General features: G+C 37.5%; 1 protein-coding gene across 1 annotated transcript in view; it reads right to left on the bottom strand.

Annotated features, from left to right (window-relative positions):
- EFNA5 (ephrin A5) overlaps positions 1-24,387 on the bottom strand; it is a 202,299-nt gene extending 177,912 nt beyond the window's left edge. Inside the window, exon 1 of the mRNA XM_059492821.1 lies at positions 23,552-24,387. Within this exon, the coding sequence (XP_059348804.1) occupies positions 23,552-23,679 (128 nt within the window). The 5' untranslated portion in view covers positions 23,680-24,387. The remainder of the gene's footprint in view (positions 1-23,551) is intronic.
- Between the last annotated feature and the right edge of the window lie 310 nt (positions 24,388-24,697).

Here is a 24,697-nt window from a genome sequence, read left to right as displayed (position 1 = left end):
CAAGAAATCTTTGGCTGAGGTTGTCCAGTCTTATAAATTCAAGCTGAACCTAAGAATCAAGTACCAATGTTAAATAAATCGTTCTAATTTATAATGCTCTCATGTAAATTGAATTTGAGGACTGAAAAGATACTATGTAAAAAGCTATTATTTCTTAAAACCTTTTTTACTCACCTTTTTCACTCCCGTTATTATCCCAATTATTTCAATGAGCTGAAATGTCATCCTCCATTACTATTTCTGTTACAAATGACTTCTCAACTGCAGAGATATCCCTCAACACAACTACTCTACTTAAGAATTCTTGAATATTTAGAGAAAGGAGGAAGAGTTCAGAAGTGTTATAACAAACAGGAGGACCTGACTGTGTGCCCTAGCCATCGCCACACTTTCTAAAGTAAGGAATTATCATCCTGCTTTAATTTCATGAAACTCTTTGAAACAAACAATTTATGAAGCAGAGTTGTTTGCATATACATTATCAGCAAAATTTTACCACAAATTCATATATATTATTTTTCTGAAAGACCAGTCAAATACTCTTTTTACAGTTTGATTTGCAGTTTCAGCCATTCCACAAATTAACTTGCTACATCTTACTGGGATATGGGAGAAGAATCCTCAAGATCAATTACTACAGAATTAGTCCCATTCATCCAAACTATTCGGCCATAAGACAGTCCAGCTATATGCTTTTTATTTAAGGCAATTTCTCTCTTTACAGGATGTATTTTATTTTCTTATTAAATGTGAACTAAATGAATGAAGCATTCATTGAGTCAAAAGCAAATGGGCAGCAATTGAACTCTGTACCACAAATATTAATTTTAATGTGAAGAGGCACAAATTGGTTTTTTTGACACCAGGGGGTCCAAAGATTAAAAAGTAATGTCTGTCCATCTAGACAGGGAACAGCTGCTCACCTAATAAGACACATTTTCCACTTCTTGCACAGGACTGCAAGACCCAAAAGGTATGGCTGTATAGAAATTAGTTTTGCGTGTACTTAAGTCACTAAGGAGCTGTCCTTGCAAAAAAAGAATTCAAATTTTCTCTTCTAAGCCATGCCCTTCCCTTACTTCAGCGGTTAAGATTTTGTCCAAGGAAAAATTATTTTCAGAAGCCCACCAATTAATTTCTATGTGCCTCATGTAGAAGCCCTACCTTACTGCAGGTAAAAGCAAAACTAAATGAGCAACTCCTTTCAGCTAAATACTTGCCTTCTGTCAACCAGCTGTATTTCTCAGCCCCACAGGGCCACAGCTACCAGCTACTTTTGCCTGTAATTTTTGTCCTCTGTTCCCAGTACTAAAACAAGAAGAGATCTTGTTCTAGTTGTTTCCAAGTTATTTCTTCCTATGAGAGCAGCTAAGAAATACTCCTCATAATCAGGGGTATTGTATTTTTAAATTACAAAGAGCAGCTGCCTTACAGTGAATAGGGATATGTAACCTCAAATTGCAGTTCTTAAGAGGTCACAGTTTAAATCCAGTTATGTATAAGAGGATGAGCAAACTTAGCTTTGATTAGCTGCAAAGTGATAGAACCCCCTTATTCACTTCCTTTTCTCCTTCTCCCCACTTCTCAACTTAGCCAAGAGAGAAAAGAAAGGGGGGCCGGTGGGGGGTGGAGGGGAGAAGGAAAAAAAGAGGGAAAAAAAAGGCCCACACGCTCTCTTTGCTCCACTGATCTGTTGTTCAGGGAAGCTATCTCCCCATACACAGCCCCTTAGCCATCTGGGCCATGAAGAGCCCTCAATCCCAGCCCTGAATGGTAATTGTCTCAGAGAGCACCCTCACAGGCATTTCAGGCAGTGGGGCTTATTAAAATCCTGAAGGGCAGTAATCCCTGAATGCCACTAAAAAGATCTCCAGCTGCTACCATTTATGAAGTGGGCTTGACAAGAAAGAGAAAAGGAGAGGGAGATGGGGGGAGGGAGAGAGGGAGGGAAAGGAAAAGAAGAATTTAGAAGAGGAAACTCTCCAAATAGGGCCCCCATCAGAAGAGTCATGTTTTATAAGCTTAGGCTTTCTTGCCTCAGTTCCCAAAGGTATTTCCATCCAAAACTACATTATGTCTTCCTTTCACTTGCTCCTGGCAGGGTATGGGGGAACGCATCACAAACATATGCTTACAGAAGATCTGAAATGAGGAAGGAAAAAGAAGGAAGGAAGGCAGGCAGGCAGGTGAGGGAACCAGAAGCAGAACAGAGGTCTGCCTTTTCCCAGGTGGTATGAAGAAAATGCCTAAATGTGAAAGCATTCAAAATCATTTTCTCATATGTGTGCCTCAGTAATTCTGGGAAGGTCTTTTCATCTCATTAGGTTAAGCTGATTAATAAAAATTCAGCAGTTTGCCCATTGCTTCTTCAGAAGTGATGAAGCAAGTTGAAAGATGCAGGCGGAAGGTTTTTGTGTTTGCGACAATAAGTGGGGTGACTTCTTAAATCCTTCGTTGTCATCCTCCATTAGAGATAAATAGACACCTTGGCTCAGATTCTTCAAACAAACACTACGTTGCTACACTTCTTTATTTTCTATTAACCTTCATGAAAAGCCCATGAAAAACTTCCAAAGAGCCAGGATTTTTGTGTGTGTGTTTTACAATTCACCAAGTAAGTGAAAGCTTTCTCTCATTTCAGCAATTATTTAGACAAGTTTTTGAAAAGGCATTCTTGAACACCTATGTCAAATATAGAGGCTCTGGAAAATTAAGATTATGAACTGGCCAATTGTTGCAGTTTAGTAAGAAAATGCACTCAAAACTGAAGGAAAATGTGCAATTTACATATCTTCAAAAACTGCTATAACTTACATAGGGTTTTTAAAAATATTTTAGCAACCAGAATTTTAAAATTCTGCATTAATAAAGTTGAAAGCCTATGAATTAATGTAATTCATAATCTAAAGCCCTAAGGATAAAATGGCACATCTGTTCGCGAGGAGAAATTTATAAATTTTGCATTTTGAGGCATTATATTTGCAAAATCCATTTCTGAAAATAAGAATTTTATCCAAGCATGTCAGAGATTGACCACTCAAGTAAAAGATCAGATTGAAAAATCAAACTATTTCTGTTTACTGATTATTCATGACAAAGCACATTATAAATTTTAAGTTTCTTTAAACTATTTTATGCACAAGCATCAAAATATCTTAACAGATACATATAAAACCAGTCATTCAGAATTTCATAATGTTTTAAAACACTGCAATGTCACCATACTCTAGAGAGGTGCCTGATCAGACAGACATTTAAATAACATGTTCCAAGTATTTAAACAGATACTGGACCAAAATTTCATTACATTTTTTAAAAAATGTGACCAATTAGTTTAAATGTCATGCATAAATGTACACATATATGAATCTGCATCACCTTTTTTATTCTCCAGTAAGGAAAAATGATAGACCAGATATCATGAATCTTATCTACTGAAACTTGTACAAATCATTGTAAAACATGCCAATTTTAATATTCCATGAGGCAGAGTAACAGCAGCTTTTGGAGAGAATCATTGTGTCAAATCAGCAAGTATGCCATCTAGCACTTGCTTTTTAGGTATGATTTAGGCTTGTACCTAACTTGCAGAGATAAAACAACCATTTTCATGTTTTATTTACAAAAATGATGTAGAACTAGGTTCTTTTGAACTTTTAGTTCAGGTAAGAGACTATAAATTAAAATGGAGATCTAAAAGGTCCTCCCTGTTATTTTCATACTTTATTATGCCCTTTTGGTACAACCACTCTAATACATCACAAAAGACTAAGCAATTATGCAAAAGAAAAAACCCATGCTTGTTGTGGACTCTAGAGAAGCAGATTTTAATGCTTCAAAAAGAACCTTCATTGATGCATCCTAAGTTTTTCTGGCTGTAAAATCCAAATTACGATATTGAAACTGTTGTGTTAAATGAGAAACAGGGAAGTAAGGGATACACACAAACGTGAAGAATAAGGAAAAATAGAAGGAAAATTACTTAGACATAACTGCTTGGCAACAATTGCTTTTATTTAATTGATTTAATTAACAGAAATATGAAATATACATTCAAGATATATCAGTGAGGCCAAAGGAGCAATTCCAATAACCCTTCCCAAGAACAAGTTAAATGCATAAGTAAGAATATAGACCAGTATATTTTCCAGAATTTCATGTCCTGAAATATAGCAATGAAAACCAGTACTGGACTGTCAAGAAATAAAATTATTTTGCTCACTTACAGTACCATTGTTTGCTATTGTTTCTGACTAAACAAGCTAAGTTAAGCTTAGCTGTTCTAAACCTCATTCTTACATTTCTCATTAGTCACAAATGAAGAAATCAATGCAGAATCTGGTTAACAAATATAGAAAAACATAAATTCAACTCCTCTCTGAAGTTTTAACACAGGGGCAAAGACACAGTAACTAAAGCTAGGAGGTTGTGTACATCCCTGACTCATCTATCCAAAGCAAGGAACTAGCTGGGAACAAACTCTGTGCCCAGGGAGAACAAAAATTTACCATTTTTGTGATTTCAATTAATTCATTAAACGGCCAAACTTCCATGGGAAACGGGCTGCACCAAAAAAACCCCAAGAAACTGTTAATGGTGAAGATGAACTGCAAATCAACACCAGCACAGATGATGAGGGGATTTCCTCCTTTGTTCTCAAAAAATATCTTTTCCAGTGTGAACTGTTATCAGAGCACAAGGTAATGCAACTCATGCATTGCTTCAGTCCTCGTGGAGATGGAGAAACACTTCTAACAGGTCTTTGTCAGAACACCTGTTACAAATTTCTGCTCTTTGCAAACTCCTAGTACAAATAAAACACTCTTGAGAGGATTTTTTTGAGAAACAGCACACCTCCCAGCCCTTACAGCATTTTAACTGAGATCCTTTTAAGAAAACCCTGAGAGAATTAAATTTTTTAAATAATTAAATAAAAATATTGCAATAAATTCATTCAATTTTGTAGTAACATATGTCCATTATAAAATTTTGTTCTTACAAAATAGGAAAAGTAAATTTAGAACTTCTTAGAGAAACAGTGGGCATGACTCGTGCATGAAAGAGAGTATTTTGCAATAATATGGGAGAGTTACTGTACTTATTTGAAATTCAAATAAATGTTTACAGAATAATAGAATCAAAAAATTATGAGGAAAACAAATGTAACTGAATGTGCAATAGTAAGTACCAATAACTATCTGTTTTAAACAGAGTTCTGCTAGGATGGGAAAACAGTTGGTTAGAAGAGTAGTGTAAAAAATAATGTTGCATTATGGAGCTGTGAGACAAATGCAGGATTGCAGAGACAAAAAAAAAAGTAGAGACTTGTAAGCTTTCTAGAAAACTCATGGCTACAGCTGAAATTTCAGCTAGAGTAGTGACGGAGCACAATTTTGATTTTTTTTTTGGCATGAGGCTGAAAAAACATCACATGAGTACATTTGATTGGTCATTCTATTTTAGTAAGTGCCAGTCAATTCAAAAATCATTGTCATTGACAATAGTTAATTTGGCAAATACAATGAAACCATATGTAGTTTTCCAAGTTTACAAATAAACAATTCCAGAATGCAGACATTTTACACTCTATCATATACACATGCTTCAAGATTAAAATAAAAATCTTACAGCTTATGGAACAGAAAATTGTTCTGATTGATGCAAAAGAAGCAACTCTGAATTTTCCTGTCTGTAAAGTATCAATCATAATATAAAATTGTTGTGATATTTGAGGAAGGGAGGCATAAACCTAAATGAGAACAGTATTTAAAAAAACTAAACAAAACAAACAAAAAAACAAAACACACAGAACAACAAAAAACCAAAAAACAAACAAACAAAAAAAAATCACGAAAGAAAAGCAGCCCAGACAAGGGCCTTCCTTGTTTCCTGATACGGGCTGTATTGGAAGTCAACTTTGCACTTGAGCCATACACAAAAATTCTTTTTAATACTAGAAAAGAAGATGCAAATTTATTAAGTGTTTAAAGTACTGGTTCAAAAGAACACAGATTTACTGCAGAAAAAAACAATCATAAAGCTTCCTCTTTTATATATAATTACAAATGCCCTCAACCATGCATTTCTGCATTCAAAATAGATACAGGATTGTGAACAGGATCTGACTATAATATAATAATTACAGAGCATATAATATTCACATAGGGTATGCTTCTCATTGGGGGAAAAAGGAGAAAAATGTTTGCGATGGGGTGACAATACAATACTTCAACCAGATTTTATACCTCAAAGCATTCTAGACACCAAGTAAGTCAATTTACAATAAAATTCTGGTGAACTAAAATTTGAGGCACATTGTTCCACAGCATTTACAATAATCTGTCACCTGCCTATCAGAAGTCATCTTTTTCACTTTTAAATAGTACTGCTCTCCATCAACTTGAAAAACAATGCTTTTGCTCCCTTTAAAGCACTGAACTTCAAGTTTCTCATCAACAGCATTTTTATACTTTAGATAATTCCCATCCTTGTCTCAACCTCTTCTACCCAACACATGGAGACTGAGTTCTTCCTGTTACAGCGCTGCTAGACGGCGCAAGCAAAACACAGCGCAGATTCATTGTTATCAGCACACTGTGAAGCACTTCTCCTTCTTGGATAAAGGACTAGTGCAGTAAAAAGACAATCCTATTCCCATCTGAGGTGAAGTAAACAGAATTTGCTTTTATACAGATCCTTTCATATTCAAAATATCCCAATACCCTTTACAATAATGAGATAGATACACTGTCATTTCCGTAGTCTGAAACGCAGAGGGCAAGGCTTTGTCTTTCAAGCTGGAAAAAAAGGAGGTCATGGGTCCTTTGAAGTTTCCTTACATCATCTAGACTGAAAGACAGGATGGAACGGAGAACATAACTGAGACAAAATAGAAAGGGAGGAGGGCAGGTGACCATTGTGAAATGTGTGAGACATCTCTTTCATCATATTTAAGGAGCACTGATCCAGAAGCAAAAATTAATCAGCAGGGATAGATTTTTTTTTTTTTTTAAGACTGGCAGCAGGTACAATGCTAATCCTATTTTTTCTTTGAAGGATCTTCTTGGGCAGGAAAGGAGGGAGGGAGTTAGGAAACCTGGCGAGATGAATTCCACTTTCATGACAGCACATCAGGGATCTCTATGCATAGAGAGATTCAGTTCAGGTGAATGTAATGTACTAGGCTGTACTACCCGCCACGCAACATAAGTACTTACCCAATAATGAGGTGAAATACCCTGGCAAACAAGAATTTTAAGGGAACTTAGGTAAAAAATCTTCTAAGAAAAACAGAAAGTGGATAGGAAAGTACAAACAGATCAGACAGCTCCCCACTGCATCTTAAAGAAAGGGTCCATCACCCACCTGGCACTGGCTGGCAGAAGCTTCTCCAATGACCACAGGCTGGCCAAGGAAAGCACAACAATCTGCAGCCTGTGTTTATTGCCAAGCGGTGTTTCCAAATAAATCAATAAGAAGTGGTAGCCTAATTAAACTACATCCTCTGCATTTTGCCTTTTTTCTGTACAGCCAGGCAACAGCTACGTGGAACAGAACAGCAGTGGTTAAACTCTCCCAAATACTCCATCCATCACTGCTTTGATTAGAGCCTCAAACTGTGAAGCAGCAAGAGCTGCCCAATAATCCACCTTTATTGCTTACTTGTTCACAAAGGATTGCAGAGTCTTTGGGAGGAACCATCTCTTAAAGGAAAAAGTTTGCACCTCGTCTCCACACCCCACCTAAACGATATGAAAGCTGTGTTCATCTAGCACCTCACAAGAAAAAGGATTGTTTTGGACACTCCACCTCTGCAAAGCTTTATGCGAGCCATATAAAGTCTTTGCCCCTTTTCTGTGGGAAGCTTCCCTTCCCTCAGCATTGAGCAGTTACGCCTTCAGCTGTAGTCACTGTTCTATTTCCCCCACTGCCTTTCTTCTTCTCCTAACACTTGCATACTTTAGCCTTGGCTATGGAGTACTGACTAAGAAGGAACAATAGGCCCTTTTCAATTCTTCGGAGTGAGCTTTGAGCAAGGCTCTGCTCAGGGACCCAATCAATACTTACTGCAGTTTCAAGCCACCATTTCATGGCTCCTTCCAGGCAGAACACACTAGCTGGGAATGCTTAGTCCTGGTATTATTCGCACAAGGTGAAATAAAAGGGATAAACAGATTACAAAAAAAGTATTTCTTCTTGGAAATACTCATGGTCACAGAAGAAAAAGAGAAAAAGGAAAAGGGAAGGGGGCAAGAAAGATAAAAGGACACCCTACAGTCACAACAACTTCTGTTTGAAGAGTAATCAGCCACTTGTAATTAGGAAAGTAGTTCTTCCCCTAAAGCTGATTAGCAAAGTTTGAAAATCACACACCAGGTAGCTATCGCCATAGTAGTAGCAAATCCAGTAGGATACCAAATCCATTTAAAGTGATGCAAGTAAATGACGTTTGCAAAGAAAGCCCCCCTCATTAGCTACGTAAAGCACTCATTTTCTTTGCAACACCTAGGTCCTGGCATGACATCAAACCACAGCATGACCATAGATTATAGCAATGCAGCCTTTTCCAGAGATACAAGCTCCTGAAGTTCAAAAATCATATTAAGAAACACACTTTCAGCTTATCAAGTGAAAAATGACAGAAAAAAGGTCAAGAACTGTCTTTTATCACATTAAGGACCAAAGTTACATGGATGCTTCATAAGTAATGACAGTACAAGTAAATGTTTTTAAATAAACTTTTTTTTCACTAAAATTTTAGGACTATTTTTCTTTTTGCATTGCATTCACACTTCTGTAGGAGTATTCACCTGTTTCAAGAAGCTGGCAGAAAAAAAGCCAACAAAATCAAAAGACATGCCATGGCAGAAAACTGAAGTTGCAATTTAGAGAATGTCACCTCCTTCTCCATTAGTTTCTCCTCTTACTCTCCATAACAATCCACATAGTACAAAAAAAACCTCCTCTCAAAAATCGTATTTCTGACAGTAAAATACAACTGGACTGACAATCATAATTTACCTGTTCAAACTGAAAGGCAGCTATATGATTTTTTGTTTAGAGTGGTTGGAGTCCTGTCTCAACATGCTCTTTCCCATGTTAGATTCCACTGAAAGTTTTGAGTCAAAGAAACTGACAAGCTACTGTTAAAGCAGGAAAAATTACAGCTTTAGCTTCAGATGTGTCAGGATCTTTGGGAAAAAAAAAACATTTTATGTCAGCCCTGTTGATAAAGGGCATCAAGAGCAGAACAGATGCATCTTTCCACTGTGCATGTTCAATTTTCTGATGCATGAAGTTTTGATTGTTCAAGCTGCTTCACTGGAGAATGTTGCATTTGTTTGATAAAAAAACTTGCCAACGTTACATGGAATTTCCAATTCTATTCCTCTCACTTTAGGGAAATGCAGGAAAGCTTATAAGCATGGAAGCATAAAACCACAGTAAAACTAAAGGAAATCACAAACACACCTACAACAGATGTAAGATTCCTGAGTAAATAAGAAATCTTTGTTTATGAAACAGAGTTCAAAATAATAAAGTTACGAGGCTTCCAAGTCTCAAATAAGTAGGGCACTTTTGTACTGTGTTTAAATGTCTCTTACCCATCTTTTAAATCATCTACTAACTTCATACTCAGGGTGAAAATTTTAATCAATATATGGATAAATAAATTTTACAAAATAAATACATAACCACACTCAAAATTGTAGTTTTTATGAGGAGCAAACATTCAGTAAACAACAACCAAAATAAAAAGCAAAATCAGTGGGCTTTGAAAAAGTGGTAAATGAAAACACAGGGTAAAAAATTTTAGAGACCTTAATCATGTTCTATTGTTCAAAACATCTTAGGATTACTAGTAATGTTTTGAAATTTAGAGAGGAATAAAAGAAGAGACTTGGGCATAGTGAAGTACTGTCAACTGAACAGTGGATACTTACTTCATTCCCTTCTACTACTGCTACTTATAAAATAAAAAAAACATTCAGTAAATTCAATGGGAATTTCATGCAAATATAGCACAGCATCTGGTCAGACTATGTTACCATGCCATTTGAGATAGTTTCTCAACTTCATGCAAGGAGTATTTGGGTAAACAATGTTCTTTCCTCTGATACATTATTTAAACAAAAGCATTACTACACTGATGCCAACTACAGTAGCTGGGAGCACAGGCAATGTTCGTCCTAAAACCTATGAAATTATCTTGAGAAATTAGTATTTCTCTTCCTTCTCAAAGATGGGAGTGTTTCTCAGACCAACACCAGTAACAAATCTACCCCTAACAGGAATCAAGTAACAGTACTAGTGTCCAGAACATTTAGCTGAAAACCACCTAACTTACTCACCTGGGTACATCACATGCTTTTGGGACGTAAGATACTACCAGGACTCATTTTGTCTCAGACATACCCATGACATGGTGGAAAGCAGACAATATTTTGTCTTAAGCATAGGACTAAATCTGAAGGAAAACTGTTAATTCAGGAAGACTGGGCAAACCAACATGATACAAAGCCTGATCTAAAAATTAAGTCTTGCATGCATCCACTATACTAGCATTATGAAGTAAATAAGCATGCAAAAAGAGAGAAGAAGCAATCATTCCTCTGTCATCCATTAAAAAAACAAGTACAGAAATCCTAATTGGGCACCACAATGATCTGATTCACTCAGAGAAGTTACAAAGGCAAAATTGCTTTCATCAGTAACAACACATTACCTCCAAACTCCACACCTAAAATTAAGTGCTTAGGAAAGTCTTCCAAATGCTGTGTTCTGAGGAAGGCCATTATAAGAGCACTAAATCAAGACAGCTAGTATGGAAAATGGAAAACGGAGATTTCTTTTTACAGTAAGCCATAAAATGCAATTCAGTCAGACACAGGATCTGAGAAAGTAATAATAAAGTAATGCTGTAAATCACTAAAAAAAGCTGGTTTTTTTTTAAGGCTAACTATCATGCTTTGGAGAAGAAGCACTAAATATGAAGATTCTCCTCATAAAGTGTTCATTTCAAGTAAGTTTTATATAATTAAGATACAGAGAAGGCTTTGCTCAGAATTTGAATGCAGTGAATAGCCATGATATAATGAGATGCAAGTATGATCTACCTCTGTAATTAATTTTTTTCTTCACCCACACTGTCACTTGTTATGATAATGTGAATCTTAACCTTAATGAGAAATTTCATACCACCTTGATTAAAGATACTGCAAATAACAACATTCTTTTTATTTTGGTTTTATTTCTGTTTTATTTCAATGAAGAATCTCTTTACGCTCTCAAAATTCTCAACTCTTCTGCTAATGAAGTTTCTATCCACAAAAGAGATTTTTAGAGACGGATTTATATGTCATGTATTTAAGTGAGGGTTATGCTAGTATGTGTAATACAAAATGATCGTGCTCTGCAGCAAACTACCACAGCAGGTAGTTTGTCTGAAGACTTTTTGAGATGCAAGTTCCTCAATAAAATTCTGTATGCATTCCTTTACAACATTTGTGAATTAACACAAAAAGTTATTAAACATTCACACGATGCTTTTGAGATGTAATTTAAAAATCAACATAAAATTTTCCAAGATTTCCATAAACTTTGCAGGCAACACCCTACAAATACATACACATAGTATTAAATTGGGCCAAGCGACTTAAAACAGGATCTACCATCTCAGAGACAACAAAACACAATCAAATTTCATACATGAATGATGGATACAGTTTAACAACCTGTAAAATTCCAAAAACTAGAATTGGAATTTTTTACAAGACTCCATTTTACCAAAAATAAGTTTATTTCATCAATAGGTATCTCTGTGAATTTAACAAGAGCTATACTTCCTTCAAGATGTATCTTCATCTCATGCTCTGTCTCATAGCTACTAGACAAGAGCAAATCCACTGGAAACCAAGAAAAATGTAATACTCAATACTTGATGAAATGAAAATGCATAAGAATAATTGCCTTCTCAGCAATCCCAAACTACAGGGACATACCCCACAACAGGAATAACTGCTCATTATTTTGGTAAACTGGCAAAAAATTACATGGCTTATACAGTAAAGATTTTATATTTACAAGAAGTAGCATTATCCAGAGAGCTTTCTTATTCTAAGAAGGCTATTATTCGAATTTCTATAAAACAAAGAGTTCTTTCCTGAATACAGTGGTTTAGTTATTTCAGTCAGGAAATCATTCCATCCTATTTGAGCATTCACAAGATCCACTCAATTTTTAAGGAGTAGCGCATATATTGCTTTGGAAAACACAAAACACAAATATTCCAGTGGCATACTACTATATCTGATTTATTTTACCCTCATGATCTTAAATTAATTATTTTTGTCACATACCAAACCATATTACACTATACAGGGCATTCAACACCTCACAGTTTCATTAACGGCTATCTGCTAATCACATATAGTAAGCCAATTCTCACTTTTGAAATGGCTAACAGCAAAACTCTACTCATTCAACCAGGTTTCCTTTTACCCTCTTCCATTCACAAAGTTAAACATCCCAACTCTGCAAAAGCTGTTCAAAAAGTTTTAGTATAGAACTTATATGAACCCAACCAGATAAAGACCCACAGGGTTCTGCAGTCCCATCCTGCTGCGCTTCCTCTCTAGATTCGGCTCATAAACATTGCACAGCCTCACAAAAACTGACAAGCCTAAGAATGGAACCTCATATCCAGGAGAACTACACCACAAAATCATCAATACAGGACCTAAATCAACTCCCATCCAAAGCAGTTCAAGAATCTTTTTGTGTTAATAAATTGCATAAGAATACCTCCAAAAATACAACAATAAAAATCCAACAATAGTTAGTGTATTAAAAAAAAAAAAATCACACCTTGCAGTGTCTGTCAAGGCATACAGTGCAAAAAAATAGACTTCACTTCCTCATTACTACCCATCAGCTCCTACTAACTTCTACTTTTAAAAATGACAGCATATATTTAAACAATTTTCCCTAATTTTAAGGGAAATTTACCATTTTTTGGAAGGTATTTAAGAAACTACATGAGCAAAATAGGTGAAATAAAATCTAGGACAGTTAGGCACCAAGCAGTCTTAAAAATCCCATATGGCCACTGTCTGCAACTCTTGGTACCTAAATATATTCAAAATTCTGGTTTTGAGGATATGTTCTTTTTAAATCAGTGGCCTAAAAAAATGCTTAAGTAAATGCTCATTTTAAAAGCTTAAAAAAAATAAATAGTAAATATTAGTGTGAAGACACAAATTCACTCTTTCAATGTTCGTAAGAACAGTGTTTAAGATAATTCACACAGCAATTATGCATTTATGCTTACATTTGGAAATACACATGCAAAGATAAATGGAACAAGCATACATTTCATTCAAGTCAGTACTGCATTACACCAAAATCTTAACCTGATTTCACTTAAGATAACCCACAGACTACGGGCTAGAAACAGAAAAAAACATGAACATGCAAACTAGCTGCTTTCATTCAGCTTTTTTCTAATCCAGTTTACTGTACAAGGCACAAGCAAAAGCATACAAAAGATGATTCCCACCTATTGATTAAATGCAGACAAACACTGGCCTTGATTGCAGCAATTTTATTGGAAGCTCAGTTCACCAGAAGTGTGCAAGACAGAACAAGAGAAAGGCAAATGTGGCTCAAAAGCAAAGGCAAAAGTGTCAGCAACTTGGCAATAAGTGAAGGGACAAACATAACCCTAGAATTAAAATCTTTGGAATAAAGAATAATCTTCCAAGTAAATATGACTTCACTAGCACTGAATTTCTCCAATTGGGGATTGTGTGTATGCGCATATATATATATATATATATATATATATATATATATAATTATTAGGCACACACTTCCCATGTTCTTTGCCCCCAACAGCAGAGCTGACAATGGTGACAGCAGAGTGTGTAATTAGTTTTTATTGTTCCCCTGACAGCCATAGCTCTGGAAGGACCCCTTGCCTTTTCCATTGTAAATGTTATGGAAAAATACACTAATGACAGGCATTTAATTATGGGCACAGCAACCATGATGGGAGCTGTGCCAGAAGTGATTGGCAGCTTTGGAAACCAGATATTCACAGCAATAGTTCTTTTTCTATCATACCTTGTAATCCAGATTAGTGAAGATAGAAGTTTTTTAAAACATCTTTTCTAAGGCCTTGATTGTTGTCTAGATATATTATTATAAATTACCACAAACAGACAGAAACTGACAGAAAAAAAATCAACATATTTAATATTTTTTTGTTAATAGCAAGAAGTTTTTTTAAAGAGTTCTATGTACTGACAATGCCATCAACCTCAAAGAATTCCCCACTGACTCCAGCACATAGTTAACTTTTTTTTTAAATTATACATTGCTAGAAACAAAGAGATGCTATGCCCTCTTAACATATCTTTATTCGTATTTAAAATAAACTGTTCCACATTCAGCCTTAGTTGCTGAGGCGTTTTTCACCTGATTAATAAGCAATTGGTAGGCACGCTTTTTGGCAGCTTTTGTATCCCTATTATTTCTTTCGGTTTGCCACAAAAACTCCCTTTTGGGAGCACCAGAATTTGTAATGTACCCCACTTAGTGATGGATCACTAATTTTTAATAAACTAAGTCCCAAGAGAACTGCAAAATTATGTAAAAGTGTATTGGAGCAATAACTGTAAACAAATAATAAATAAATAAATAAATGGGCCAGGGTAAGATCTGTCGCAGTACATAAAATACTAGGTCTTTTCCAAACTATATATGGAAAGCCTATCCAAGAGATCACACATAATCTTCAGACATTGGTCTGAATTGGCCTTTAACTGCTTGATCCAAATCTCTGCCTTTACCTTTAAAAAGCAACTAGCTAATGTGGATGCACAATTTCCTTGAAGAATGCTATATCTGAATGTTCCTTCACGGTTTCTCATCCCTCCCCCACGACCAGATGAATGAAATTACTCTGTGAAGCAGATTTCTATGAAGAATGACCACACAACTCTGGACCAAATGGTTCTAAGTCTATGTAGCAGTCACAAATCCCTGGCTAAGCCGAACAAAGCAACATTATTCCAAAGTGGTAAGTTTGGGAATATAAAAGTGAAGCTGTCTGGCTGTAAAGTGGTAACTTACAAATAGCTGCAGAATCACAGTTGGCTGTCCATCCCCCATCCAGCTGGCTCTCATATCAGTGACTTCAAAAATGCAGTTTGCCATTATGGTGGCTTAAGGCACTTTGTGTGCCAGTGCAATGACCATGCTGTGTGTGCGTGTCAGAAGGTCAATACTTTCAAATTCCAGAGTCTCTCTTTATTTCCTTCTTTTCTGGAAACAATAGGAAAGAGAGCAGGATTGATAGCTCCTACTTTGTTAACTTCTGCTCACCAAATGCCCTGCCTGTATGAATACATAACTATTTTTTGAAAATCTGATTAGACATCAAATAAAGTGGGAGGGGTTGCAGGGGGGAGAACCACAACCATCAAACAAAAACCCAATGCAGCTGTTTTTCCTGCTCATTAACAGCATTAATTGGCAAATTTTCTTGCAACAACTTTTAACAATTGCAGGAGACCAAACATCTTTAAAGCTGCTAGAAGTCCTTACCCAATGCTGATAAATTAGCATTGAAGACTGACAACTCTGCTACAAAAATCATCATTAAAATTAGCAGTAAGTAAAATAAAATACTTTCTTTTTTTGTCTCCTCTCAAAAAAACCCTGAATTTTATCTATACAGCCTTATAAATCCAACAAAATACTAGACATTAAGAAATTTGGGGGATTTTTTTTTGTTTGGTTTTGCTTAAAAGAGTTAGAATGTATTCAGCTCCAGTTTCAAAGACACAGGCTGAGAAAAGATACACAAATTTATTTACAAATTTGAAACAAATTTGAAGTAAAAATTAAACCAAAAAATCCTATGTACAGTAGTAGCATTATAATAACAACAATATTTATATATTTCTTAGCTGGTCCCTGTCTGACAAGATAAAATGATTTGAATGCCTGTAAAGAGAAGAAAATTCTCCTGAATTGTAACAGAAATATGAAAAATACTACTTTGAAATCCACAAAACCAAAAAGGGTAGTGCTTCATTGCTATCCACCAGGGAACAGCTGCAGTGCTCAACTACTACTGAGGAACAGCTCACACCATATGAACATGCCAATATCCACCCCCAAGCAAGAAAAACTACGTAATTTCAGGGAGGAACTATTATATTATTTTAATGAATAAAGAAGGTCAATGCTCCACAGCAAACATTAATTATGGGAAAAGATATATTCTGTCAAAACATGCATCCTTTTAAATGTCATGAGTCCAAATTTTACCTTTCAGAATGAAGCAAATATGTTTTAGCAGAGGCCGACCAGCATCAAAGTAAATGTATCTCACACTTTTTTATTTTGCTTCACTCAATGATTCTTAAACAAATAATTTCTTCTCTACACACTGCACCATTTCATCACTACAATCAAAACCTAAAGATGGTGCCTACCAAGTAAGAAGGTTCTTCAAAAGTCTGAAGAAAAAACAAAAAATAAAGTTTCTCAGTGAAAAAACTAAAATAAGATTTTTTACTCCAGATACTACTGTTGAATGGTTTAATATGCTGATCTAATGATGAGGGAAAAAAATGAACATGAAAAATAACTTACAGGTTTCTTGAGTCTAAGGTCCTTTCTCCATGCAATATGTCAGCATGGAAAAGGAAAATTTGTCCACTAGATTATAACGCAAGTGACAATAAGAATTGTAATTTTCAAGTAAAAATTGCAGAACCTGAAGAATTTGCTTTAATTGGTATTAGCAATTCAAGTAGGTCTTGCTAATTAACAGGACTTTTGTGCATTTTCTCATTAGTCGATTTTTCTTTTGACAGCATTTTTACTGGTCATGCATTTAAACAGAAAAAGGCCATAAAGCTCTTTGCATACCAGTTAATAAAATACGGACACCAAAATATATCTCTACATTTTGCAGCAGTCTGAAATAAATTAATTTCCTTCATAAAACTACAATCTAACAAGGTATTTTCATCAACCTGTCAATAGCAGAACATGAAGGATGTTTCCCCAGATTAAATATATATACATATATATATTGGGGTGTATTTTTCTTTTACTGTATTTTTCTGGCATTCTGTGATGGAGAAATACAATCTCAATCCTCACAGACCACTGGGGTTTTTTTCACACATGTATTTTCACATTTTTCATTTTAACTCAAATTATTTTATGAAATGGATAGGAATAGTATTTGTGCTGTAATGTATTTGTAATGTAAAAATGTAGGCTCAGTTTCCTAAAAAAGAGGATTTCAGATATCTATACATGTTTGCACATTGTAAAATATATGCACCATTTTAAATGAGCTCAACCAAAATCTAGCTTGGAGAGACTACAATGAAAAGGGAGAGTGCAAAAATGCAAGGAAGACTCCTAATGCATGAATGATTCCATTCTTTCATTCAGCTGTGCTGAAATACCTTACAGTATGGCTTACCCATAACAACTGTAACACCATCAGAATGCAATTGCAATAACTTATCTGTTTACTTCAAACCAAATGTTTTCATTTCATTATGTTGGTGTGTTGCTGACTGACTAAATTTTAAGCACAAGCGCAACAAAAACTTAAACAAAACAGGGCCCTTTATTCTCAAAAGTGAATTAGACCATTCAGAAACACTGGAATATTAATCATGAGACTAAAGATTTTTTTAAAAAAAAAACAAAGGTCAGAACTGGGTAGCAGAGCAAAGAGTATTGGAAGACAATCGCAGATCTAAAATACTTGTAATTGCATTAAAAAAAAAAAAGTAAAAACAGTAACCCAAAGAAATGGAGGCACTTCTGAAAGGCATGGACAAACTACTATCTACTTATTTCACCAGGAAAGGTTGTGTCCTTATTAGCATCTTCTCTCAGCTGTTTCCAATGACCAACCTTCTTTATGTATTTTCCTGGCAGTCTTGTATTTCAGCAATGCTGCAGTCCTCCACCCAGCAACAGACTCGTGTTGAAGAAGTCACAAGACACTCAAATAAGCTAGGAGAGCCCTCAAAGCACACTCATGCAATTCTTCTCTGTTTCGTTTTACATTGTTGTGCCCGAGTGCTAGCTTATCTACCTGTCCCCACCTACTACCCGGGAACTACCAGCGTGTGAAGAAACAGCCAACTGGAAGACAGCCAAGAACTAAAACACAGAATCTACAAATAATTCTCTTATTACTGCTTTGAACTTTAACACAGAATGCCTTAGCTGGAAGATTAGACCTGGAAATTTGATGGAAATTCCATTAATTTTCTAAACACTGAAGAGTTCAATTTAAAAAATAATTTTCAGATTTTTTCCCGCACACAATATTCATGATACACTGTACACCACATCACCACCTAATGACACATTTCAATGCATACATACACACATATGTGTATATATATGTAAGTATATATATACAAACATTGAAATACATACATATTGTCATTACATATGCCATATATATTACGTATGCCTGTCCATATGAATGTAATGACCATGACTCCTCAAGGACTAATTGCATTCATTCATTTTTTCAGCCCAGCATGAAGCTGGTAGATTGCTGAGATCATAGCAACAGGGGAGAGAAAGGAAGGCTCATCTTTATCTGTCCCTCTCAAAAAGCACACAGGGCTAGAAGAATGCAATGAAGTGTCCTGACTACATGCACTCAAAAAAGATTTCATAAGAAGCATTTCATGAAGATCAGGTACCACTTAACAAGCTGCCTTTCATACAAGGGTGGAGGCCAGTGAAACTATTGTTCTTTGTGCAGTTTTTCCATAGAAGGTTTCAAACTGCTTCAAACACCCACTTTTAAAATAAGCACCAATGTTCTTTTGGAGACACAGGTGTTAATGAAACTATTAAAAGCAGAGAAAGTAGGTGTAAAGAATTGACAGCTCTACTACTGATCTTTTAATTACAAGGAACCAGTCAGAGATTTCTTCAGTTCTCAGAGCAAGCTGCTGGATAAAATGCTGTCAAAATGCAAGCTATGCTATTTCAAAATAGGTTTATATATATGTACAATATATTTACAAGGATGTGTATGTATACCCCAAGTACATAGGCTCCTATGCTTCCCTTGACATATGAAACTCATACATAATACTAACATTAAAGTAAACACTTTGACTTTACCCTTCTTCGTCCAAAACTTCCTAGTTTTCTTAACATGTGTTTAACTGCTTTCTTCCTATTCCAGCCATTTCTGCATGCCTTCCCTCAGCTCTGTACACAGGCAGAACTGTATCTATACAGAAAACAACAAAAAAAGACAAACCAAGCAAAAAACCAGCCACATGACCTCAGCACATACAACTAACATGCTATGGTGAAATCCACAAACACATAACAGATGGCAAAACACTCAGACATCCATCCAGTCCATGAGTGTTCTCCAAGAAGTGCCAGGTGTGCGTGAGCTGCCACATCCAGAGCTTCTCAAAACTAAATCTGTGAATTTGGCTGGCCCAGGAAGGCACTTAAGCACACATCTATCCACCCACACAACTGCAACAGAACTTAGGTGTGTAAGGATTGAGTTCAAAGAAGTAAGATGCTTTTCTGAAACAGTTCCTAAATACGCAGCTACAAAATCCAGATAGGCTGAGAAATCCAGGTTGTGAAATTCTGGTCTATGCATAGAATTTTCAGAAGTATCCACTCATTTTCCCCCAAATACATATCTTTAAAAAAACCCCTCTACTTACTGACCAAATTGTGGTATCCTCTTTAATTATGTGCAATCACTAACTGAAGTTAAAATTACTTTTCAATACCTAAATTCTTTATTTACCATCTGATTTCCTGATTTTATCCACATAAATACACAGAGAAAATATATCAGCATCCCATGATTTATAATAATTATTCTATGAATTTAGTGTACAATTTTCTTATATAAAATGCAGCCAAATCCAGTAATACTCCTAATAAAAAATATTTGCTTTTGTGAGACTAGAAGCTATGGCCTCTATGTAAGACCAGAAACTAGACCTGCAATTCAAGTATTTTTAACCACCCTGAAACTAACTAACAATTTATGAAGCTACATAACCTGACACTGAAACAACTTACACGGAAATATCTAAATAGAAACCACAACCTTAAAGCATAATCCTGGCAAGCAAAAAAAAGTGTAGCAACAATTAAAACAAGTAGTTCAGCTTGAACTGTGACAAGATTACAAACAGTAGCAGGCATGACGCAGGTAGACCGCTTCAAAATTTGGCCCTGGTACACTACATTCTGTCTGAATTGTAATTAAAAGGACACTACCAATCAAGATTAAATTAATAAGCTCCATTCCAAAACTGAGCATTATTTTGAGAACAATATTCCCTGATGATAATAGTTTGTAGTCCCACATGAGAAAACATACATGCAAAGAGTGCTGAAAGACTAGTGCACTTTAAGGTGACAGTTAGAATTTGCGTCCATGTAATTCTAAGCCTACATAAATAAACAAATAAAAGAAATCACATTTTTGAGTTTACTTGATGATTCATTTCCAATTAAAAAAAAAAAAAAAGGAAAAAGGAAAAAAAAAAGGACTAAAAAAAAGTTATTTTATTTATACTTCAAAATTTTAATACCTAAGCATATTTTCACCAGAAACTGGACTACAGTATTTATAGAAAGTGTATGCTGATAATTAAATATGAAAGAAAAGTAAGGCATGGCAATACTTTAAACATTTACAAGAACTGACTTTGACTGTAAAAATAAAAAACTTTGTTACTCATACATGCTGACAATAATGACCATACACTTTCTAATTGTTCTAGCAGAACTCTGTCAACTAACCAAGCAATGTAATATGAATTTTTCTAATAGACTCATCTGATTTTTTATTTACCAAACATTGTTTACACTAGGAGCATTTATCAGCTGGGTCACTCAGCAATTTGCTAATGTGTCTTTCAATGAGAATAAAATCTTTACATATTTCAGCAAGTTGCTGTAGTCTAATACTAATAAAAATTAAACCATCCAATTTGAAAGAAGGACAATCATTATCAAATTCTTCAAAGTTTTAATTTAATCTTAATTTAGAGTCCCTTAATCATTATTAAGATGATCAATATTTCAATTTTTAAAGGAATTAATTAGTTCTATGGCAGTTTGTTAATTCTGAATAAATATGATAAAGTAAGCTCCATCACAATGTTACTATTTGTGTTTATAGAATGACAGTATATTTTGTCCTCTAATTTCAAATAGTTATCACCAAGTAAGCATCTCTACTTATTCTACATGCATTCATCTCCTGAGTCTGCCTCTAGATGAAGATAAATCACTGCAAAGTTATTCCTGCAACATTGTTAAATGCTCTAAATATTTTGATATCCAAAGACAATTTTGTCTTCAGCTCAGGTTCTGACGAAACAAATTCAAGAGAGAAGTGCTTTCTTTTCTTTGGGTCTCCCCCACCTACCATTCAGGTGTTTGCCTGTTGTTCTGTAATGCTCGTGTTACTTAGAAAGCACACACAAACTGGCACGCTGTATAAAACAAAGGAGAGTTGCATCTGCACCCTGCTCTTACTCATATTTTTAACTCACAAATAGACATGGCATGTCCAAATAGACACATCCATTGTGAGAGGGCAGTATTCTAAGACAAGAAATGTTTGGTTTTAAAACAGAAGGTTTAGAAGCATCTTAAATTTAACTCTTCCTCTACTGTTTGCAAGAACAAAACTAAGTTTTCTTTGCAGTGTTCTAATGTTTGATGTTGGATTAATAAGAGTAGTATAGTATTAATATATGATTTAATTTACTTGAATCCTCGTAAATATAATTCAGTGCAATGCCCACCAACTAGGTAAGCATTTGTTTATACCTTCAACTGTCTTCACCTACGCACAGTTAAGATCACACATAAGACAACAGAAGTGAAAAATCTTGAATCTAAGGCTATTTTTGAAGTGTTTTAACTGTTATGCTAGCAATGTATGCATTTAGTAACACCTATTTCTTTCAATGATCCTCCTTTCGCCCAGTGGGACTTGAGAATATAACTTCTTTTTTTTTATTCTAGCAGTTACATTTCATTTTGCATAACAACAGAAATAAAAATTCTGATTTTTAGAGGCAAACAATTTTTGGGAACATATGTTCTCTGATGGATGATGTGAGGTGCAACTTTTCATCTTATTTACTCTGAGCAGTTTTTTTCAAGCAACACATGTAGAAAGAGGAAAATGTAGAGAGAGGCATTTCAAATCACAGATGTTCATCATACCCAAACATGATTGTTTCTGTTTCAAGTTTTTGGGCCAATTATTTATTGCTGAGGCGTTGAGCACAGGAGCACAGTAATAAAGTGCTGGACAGACTAACCCTGGGCACTTGAAAATTCTGCTTGTTAACTTTTGCATCACCTATTTTAAACCTACTATGGAATACCGAGCAGTGGAGTTTTCTGCAGGCAACAGAGATCTATTAAAAAACATGACCTGTGACAAAAATCAATGTGCTAATCTCAAGCCAAACAGCAGTATCAGAAGCATAAAGAAGAGATAACGTAAGATAAAACGTCCCCAAATTTACTTAGACTAGCCTGACAGGTTTACCAGGAAAACAAAAAAAAAAAAAAAAAAAAAAAAAGGTAAGCCTGCCACGGGCACTTTGACAAGGCAAAAATATTTAATACCCAGATGACTTTTTACCTAAACACATGGATACCATTTGGAGGAAGACTGAAATTTTCTGATGCTAAACATGAGGGAAAACTCCAGGAGAAAAAAAATACAATTAAATGAAGCCTCCCTTTCCAGAGCTGAACTGCACTCAGAGCCTGGTGCTAGGAGTCCTCCGGCGCCAGGAGAGCGGGGAGACTGCGCCAGCACCACTCGGCCCCGACTGCAGGGACCCGGAATGCGCCGTCCTGTGTGCGGCGGCACCGGCAGACCCGGCCCGGGACGGCGCACCTACCTCGCTTGCTCACCTCCAGCCCGCCCGGGAGGGCCCCGCCGGGAGGTCAGCGCAGGGCACGGCCGGGCAGAGCCGCCCCTGACAACCACCTCACCCGGGCGCCGTGCGGGTCTCGCCGAGGGCGCGGAGCCCTGCCCGGGGCCGGCTACCGGCCGCCACCACGCCTGCCAAAGGAACCCTTCGGGGCACCACCGGGGGACCGCTACCTGTGCCCCTCATCACTCCCGCGCTCCCGGAGCAGGGCTGGCAGCAGACAGGGCTGCCCCGCGGCGAGGGGCCCCCGTGTCTCCCGCCGGGAGCGCATCCATTCCGCTCCTGCGGGCCGGCGGCGGCCGATCCCGGTGAACCCTTGGAGGGAAGGGATAGAGGAGAGGAGAAAATCAGCCCCGCCACCCGCCCGCACCATCGCTGGCTGCAGCCCTGAACCTCCCTAAAGGAAAAGTTTTCGTCTCTTTTCTGCAGCCGGTCTCTCGACATGGGTCTCCGCCGCCGGAGCGCCGCTGCGCGCCCTCCCGCCGATCCCCTGCCCGGTGCGCGCCCGCGGCCGCCCCGCGTACCTGGGGTTGGAGCTGTTCCAGTACACGGCGTAGCGGTCGGCCACCGCCTTGGCGCCGGGCTCCTGCCCGCGCACGCACACCCACAGCGCCGCGGCCGCCAGCAGCAGCAGCATCTCCACGTGCGGCATCGCGCCCGGCCGGCGGCGCGGCGAGGGGGATGCGGGGAAAAATAAAGAAAAGGGGAAAAGGGAAAAAAAAAAATAGGAACGGGGAGGAAGGCAGGAGGAACCGAGCCGGGGCGCGGGAGTTCTGGGGTGAATGAATAAAAAGCGAAGCGCGGAGGCGGTGGGCGCCGCGCGGCAAGGAGCGGAGGGCGCTTAGCGTCGCAGACGAGCAGCAGGCGGGGAGGGCGATCCGCGGCCCCTCAGGAAGCCTCACCGCGGCAGGGGGTGGTGGGGGCCGAGACGGGCGGCGGCGGCAAGCGGCGAGCGGTTCTCATTCACCGGGAGTTCCGCACGGAGCCCACGGCACGACATACACCGGCCGCCGGCGCGGCGGGCGGGCGAGAGCAGCGATTCCTCCGCCCCCTGCGAGCGGCCCCAGCGGCGCTGACGGCCGGAGTGCGCGGGGATGGAAGGAGCGAACGAGCGGGAGACGAGGGAGAAAAGCGGGGAGGAGCAGGAGAAGGAGATCTTTCCCCGGGAAGCCCACGGGGGGTCCGGGCAATATATTAAAGGCCGCCGGCTGGTAGCGGGAGGAGAAGTACCCGCAAATGTCAAAGCACAAAGTTTGTGTCTTCCTTTCTGGCCCTCCGCTCCCCTCAAATGAGCAGCAAACAAAAACACGGGGGGAAAAATGGGGGGGGGGGAGGGGAAGAGGGGGAAAGAAGCAAAAGCCCTGAGGAGTTTGCTTGCTGCGCTGATGGAGTTGAGAAGCCTGTTCTGCAGCACGGAGTGTCTTGAAGGAGACTTTGTGGAGTGGTTTTCTTGTCCTTCCTGTTCCTGGGCGGTGGATGCACCAAGGACTGAGCAACAGCAAAGGCAAAAAAAAAAAAAAAAAAAAAAAAAGGCGGGGGGCAGGAAAAAAAAAAAAAAAAAAAAGAACGGCCAATCCAAGAAATATAGCGGCGTGGAAACCAAGGAGATGAAAGTAAAAAACAAATTGTTTTATGAGAGGGCGTGGAGAAAAGCAAAATCTCGGAGAAGT

Source organism: Ammospiza nelsoni, chromosome Z, assembly GCF_027579445.1.
Source record: "Ammospiza nelsoni isolate bAmmNel1 chromosome Z, bAmmNel1.pri, whole genome shotgun sequence".
NCBI classification, from domain to species: Eukaryota; Metazoa; Chordata; class Aves; order Passeriformes; family Passerellidae; genus Ammospiza; species Ammospiza nelsoni.
The sequence above is the reverse complement of the archived record's forward strand: the minus strand, read 5'-3'. Positions and strand labels throughout refer to the sequence as shown.